At 40.6% G+C, this 6,000-nt stretch overlaps 1 protein-coding gene across 1 annotated transcript in view; it reads right to left on the bottom strand.

The window, feature by feature from the left end:
* Nucleotides 1-2,387: 2,387 nt before the first annotated feature.
* The window catches only part of PLEKHM3 (pleckstrin homology domain containing M3), a 70,773-nt gene continuing 67,160 nt past the window's right edge, over nucleotides 2,388-6,000 (bottom strand). Inside the window, exon 7 of the mRNA XM_005144647.2 lies at nucleotides 2,388-3,713. Within this exon, the coding sequence (XP_005144704.1) occupies nucleotides 3,536-3,713 (178 nt within the window). The 3' untranslated portion in view covers nucleotides 2,388-3,535. The remainder of the gene's footprint in view (nucleotides 3,714-6,000) is intronic.

The following is a 6,000-nucleotide window of genomic DNA, read 5'->3' as shown; positions in this document are numbered from 1 at the left end:
AAGTTTCTAAGTAGCTGTAGAGGGTCAGGCTATAGTCCAGTGTAGCAAAGCACCCTATTTCTACACTGATTACAAGCTCTGTAGAAGCAAAAGCAGTAACTGGATGTACAGATCAATTTCTTCTCTGACAGCTAGAAAAGCACCTTTTCTGTGAAGCAGACAAACAGCACATTTTATCCTGGCTCACAATAAATGCTACTGTTCCAATTCATTTAGCGCATGGGTAGGAGAAGACTAGAAATACCAATACATAATTTCATCCCTGTGTGTGTGGGGAGAAAGTTGTGCAATCTGGAAAGACCCCAGGTACTTTCCCAGCTGATGCCCACCCAGAAGTCTGCAGAACAGAGCCACATGCAGGCTATGGGCTGAAGAAGGGAGAAAATGAGTAGCTAGCAGTGGGTACCAGCACACAGCACTGTTGCACAGCAGAGACAATCACACAAGGGCATGGTGCTGTCTGAAACCCAAACCATCTACAGGTTGAGTCTCCTGCTAGCAGATGGCTCTTGCAGGAAAACTGTTCTTTCACAGCTGGATCTTTTGGGAGTTAGCAGTGTGAACAGTAGTTTCAGTTAACCCTTTTGCCTTGCAGTCCAGAAAAACGAATAGGTCATGTTCCTATAGCATCAGCACCTTCTGAGGGCAGGATCAAGCCTTTTCTTATGCTTACATAACTGTGACAGAAGACTTTATCTTATGCATTCATATGGAGTAACTACTATTGGGTAGAAGCTAGGCATCCCTGAGAGGAAAGCATCTTCCATATTACAGTCTGCTCCTATAGCTAGCATGAGAAGCTATATTACTTTTCCAAAGCAGAAATAAACGTGTGTCCATTTTAGGAACTGGCTTGTGACTTGTACAGCATACTTTTACATAAAGCTTTGGATGCCACCAGCATATTGTAAAAACACACTTTTGCTCTTTGCTGTTAGCAACAGCAGTGGTTCCAGACCCAAGACTAATTCCAGTGCTTTTGCTGACACCAAACTCTTTTTTATTGTAAACCTCCATTAGCAAAGAAACTGCTCCGTAACCCCTGTACAAACCCAGTACTGGGTACAAATCCAATCCTGTCTATGCTGCTATGCCAGCATTTAACTAGAACATTTAACCTCCTGCACAACTGGTGCTTTGGAGATCAGGACATCTGACAGCGTAACTAGTAGTTTGCAATGTCTGAACCTTGATTCCTTGACTCTGTAGGGTTTCTGACAATGCACACAAGCAGCCACCTCTAAACTGAGCTGGACATGAACCAGTGCTGTAAGGTGTCTTAGATACCAGAGTAGGATGATATGAAAAGCATCCTCTTTTTTTCTTTAATGACCCACCATTCTGTCTAGAGCTAATTCAAAATAGTACCTGCCAGATTCTGAGTTTCAGAGCTGTTGGCTTTGCCACAGGACTAGCTGTGGTGACACATGCTGAAAAACATGGAAGCGTACTGTTTATTCAGCCAGTAGCACTCCAGTTCCTGTTTGCATGACTAATTCCACAATACTTCCTCGGTGTTTGCACTTGTGAACATGCAGGGAATTCTTCACATGGGAATAGACTTGCAAGGAACATTCTATCTTTAAGGATGATAGCCGAAAGGAACTCATTTCACATGAGGAACAGTGAGCCAAGACAGACATCACTGTTGTAGGGAAGTATTAATTTTAGTGACAAAGGTGCATGATTCACCAGGTTTGTTAAATAACTGAATCACTACGCTACTTTGCCAAGAACATGGAGAAACCCTTACTTCCTTCCAAAGAATCCTACTGAGAGAAGGACTTCAGAAAAAGAAAGGCACTGGTTGTCTAATGTATACAGATATAAACATGCTTCTATATACATAATAGTTGCCCTCAATTTGAGAAAGCTCAGCTTCACCTACTTTCTTTGACTGGAGGCTGGAAAATGTAACCACATATACTCCAGTACAGGGCAACCCATTGTAGCTTTCTATCTTTTAATGTAAGCATGATGCACCCTGTTCTTTTATTTAAAATACTTAAGCAATTAGTGAGGTGCTTCAACAACCAAGACTGCTTTCTGCTTTGAATACAACAGCCTGCAGATAATATAGGAAGCAAAGCATTCCCATTTTCACAACCTTACATCAGAGGAGAGGAAAAATACATATATGACTGGCTTATTTCTCCTGAAACCATATTTGCTTTCTGTATATACATGTATGTGTATGTCAATGCTTTCATATGTATGTAATACACGTATTATTGCACAGTCTGGAGAAAGATTAAGAATATGGATTGGAGGGAGGATGATCTCTAAATGTGCACTGGAGGTGAAGCTGCAATGAATCAAACATACCGTAAGTAATGACACATCTCCCCAGTTAAATCCATCATGTATTTCCCTTTTACAATACATGTAACTCACTGCTTACAGTAGTTCCCTGTGTTATAGGTGTGTGGAGCAGAACCATACCTCAAGGAACTTTGTTCTCCACCATGGAAATCACTACAGAAGTATAAAATCCCTTAGAGCTTGCAGAGAATGCAGGACACAAGTTGCACATGAACACCACAAACTAGTGTTTCACGATTTTGGAGGTATTTGCTGATTACTGTGGGCAGGACCACTTTCCTGACTATGAGTCTAACAAGTTCAGGTGAGAGAAACACTTAAAATAAACTTCACGAAATAAAACCAAAACCAATGTGGACACTTAAAATGCCTTGAAATGTGAGACTAGCAGGAGGTCAGAACCAACATCATGTTACTGAAGATGAAGACATGGTCTCACATAGATGGAGAATAACCAGCCTAAAACTCAATGGGCTTCAGTGACAGAGCTTTACTGATATCCCCAGCCTGAAGTAGCAAGTCCCCTACTTATCTGCATGTGGAATAGATCACTGGGTTGGTTATAAATATAGCTGAAGGAATTATTCTGTATCTTATGATTGCAAGCACCGCAAATAAGGTTTGATAGAAGATACTATTCTTTCCTCAACAAGTGACATGTAAATGTACCAATCCTTTAAGAATAGCTCTCCCAAAACATGAGAAAATGGAACCATGTGTCCACATCAGAAAGAGCAGGTGGGTTTAAAATCATTCCTGCCCCACTGGGTTCTGTGAAACACCTCACCAGAACCTCTGCCAAGGCTAATAATAAATAAATAATACATATAAATAGGTAGATGGTTCATCAATTCTAAATTAACAACATAAAATCAATGTAGTTGTGGCAGCAAGTATTTTCTGCCTTCAAGAAAAGTCTTCTCCAGAGGTGGAAAAGAAAAAGTTGGGTGCTTCATTAGCTAGACCTAAAGCATTTCAAGTAAACCACATTTCGTATGAGAGCTAGCGGCTGGACTTCAATGCAAAATGCAGTTTAGCCATTGGTATATCAAAGCCAACAAGGCTTTACGGCCACTTTGGCAGCTGCTATTCACAGATGAAGGAGGTCAGATAATACTTTGCAAAAAGACTTCTGCCTGGCTAAGCCGAGAAGTTGCTTCAGCTGGCAGCTGGGAAAGGGATTCTCTTCAGGCTGGCCACTGCCCCGAGGAACTCATGTGTTCTGATATGATAACTCAAACATGTTGCAAGACTCTTCAAAGTTTTCATCCATATTCAGTCGCCTCCAGAAGGATTTCTGCTTCTTCTGCAATTCCTTACGCACACACCTGGGGCACGGCACAGCCTTCACTTTGCACTCAGAGTGGAAGACAGCACCACAGCTTTCACACCTGCAAACACAAATTAGTGTCAACACTGAATGATAAAATAGGACCAACCAGAGCATGCAATGGACTTCCCATGCATTGTGGGCAGCAGACATTCCCTCAAACAACTCTGGTAGCTCTAAGAGCATGACGTTTCAAAAGAGTGGAGTTGTAAAAAACACTGGCTTGCCCACACCTCTGCTGGTGTAAAGCTACTCAGGACCACTAGAATAAGCTGACTTGCTGTCACTGCTGAGAATCTGTCCCAGCACCAATACTTATCTTCTTATTAACTAGAATCCAGGTCTATCACAGAATAGACATTTCTATTTAATGAAAGCCAAGTTTGCTGCTTTGGTTTGTAAATGAAGAGTAACAATAATAATTTCCATCGAGATATATTTCAGCATTTGTAACAGTCAAGATAAGACATTTTCCTCATCGATGTTCCAGTGGTCAGCTATTCTGAAAAGAGTAGAGTCCACTTCAACAGCAGAAGTCACTCCACAGAGTAAAAACAAACTCAAATAGAGGTGGGTAATGTCTTCTGCTCTGTGTCCTGTGAAAGACTAGACTAGAACAACACAGTTATTCCTTCTGCCTTTCAAACCTGTGCTATTCCATTCTAAAATATGATACCATAACTCCAAACAAATCAACTGCTCAAACAAGATGACTGGTTTACTCTTGAGGCACTCTGATGCAATGGACGTAATGTCACAACAGATCAAGCCCCAGTTCCAGATAGAAGTGGAGCAATAAAACATCTGGTGATAATGGCGTGGGCAACAACTGAACAGTCGAACATTCTCAGCCTTTCAATGCAAATAACTATCTGTAGAGATGAGTTAAGTTTCTACAGTTTTGTAAGCAAATTAAGTTAATAAAAGGATGACAGTGTCAGAGGCACAAAGTCTTAGATTTCAGTTGGACAATCAAATAATCAAAGCAAGAAAACATCAAACTTCAGAGTGATTTTGAAATAGAAATGAGGGGCTCTGGCCACCCAGGTGATTCTGTAAGGAAGTCTTGCAATGCCTTGCACTTTCCCTTGTACTTTCAAATGACTACAGGAGAAACCAAGTGCCTGTTGTTATATCCTTAACAGGTTTTTTGCCTTTTTGCTTTGAGATTTTTTGTTAGGTATTTTTCTTTGGACATTTTTGTTATTTTCTTTGGACCTTTTTATTTGTTGCTGTTAGAAATAGGGTTCTTGTGTTCAAGGCTATGAAGAAACCCCCCAGCACTGAGAAGCCATAAGGCAAACTGTAGTATTTGGCATGCAGTCTGACAACACTGAGACAAATCCATAAGCTAATGCAACCTGTTGGCCATACCAGCTGCATCTGCATCTCGCCTGTAACTTTTAAAAACTGGTTCCTGGTCTGGCTGTGCTTTAAGTTTTATGTATAGGTCCAAAGATGGTCTAAATTTCAGTCTCTGCAGAGCTTTGAGAAGGCTACGCAGAGGTTACAGAGGCACATTTCTAGCTATCATAAACTGATATATATAATCAAATAACAAATAAGAAAAGGAAGGTTAAAGAGGCTAAGTATAATGCTGTATATCCACGAACTTCTATGCTCTCTTGCAGTAAAACTTGACTGTTGCATCTCTAAATCCAGTTAGTGAGCATAAATCTAAGTTTGAATCAGGAAACTGGCTCACACAGAGATATTTATCATATCTGCACTCAGAGAGTGTGTGTTATGGCCCTGATCCAGTGAAGCACATAAACACATGCTTAGGACTCATATCCCAGTGATCTCCTTGGGATTACTGATCTGCCTACAATTAAACATGTACTTACATGCTTTGCTGGATTGGAATCTCCATGAACAGACATTAATGGATGAAGGAAAGATAGAAAGGACAGCAGTGTCTTTAAAACTTTACACCATTCTGATCTGACACTAATGGTGATTTTATCAAGCTAATTTTCCCTTGTTAGTCAGCAATTTACAGTGCCCTGAAAGTTGCTAGAGGGTAATGATTGATGAGAAGTGTAATTTTGTGTGCTCACATTGCCACTCCCTACCCTCGGCTCAATATTTCTCCACAGTATGCACAGAGGTGATAAAACTTATCAGAAATTGCTGCTGAAATGGATGGAGCAGGATGACAGAGGAGCCAGCACACCTACTCTTCCCACTGGAGAATATCAAAGGCCATCAGCATTAAAAACAAAGATTGATGGTGTTTAAATCATGATTAATTCATTTTTCAGACATAAAGGCATGGAAAAAATTAACAAACTTCTCTCACATTGCTCAGAACCAAAAGAGAGCAGAAATGTCTGCACTATCATTTA

The sequence above is a fragment of the Melopsittacus undulatus genome, chromosome 8 (genome assembly GCF_012275295.1).
Source record: "Melopsittacus undulatus isolate bMelUnd1 chromosome 8, bMelUnd1.mat.Z, whole genome shotgun sequence".
In the NCBI taxonomy this organism is placed as follows: Eukaryota; Metazoa; Chordata; class Aves; order Psittaciformes; family Psittaculidae; genus Melopsittacus; species Melopsittacus undulatus.
The sequence above is the reverse complement of the archived record's forward strand: the minus strand, read 5'-3'. Positions and strand labels throughout refer to the sequence as shown.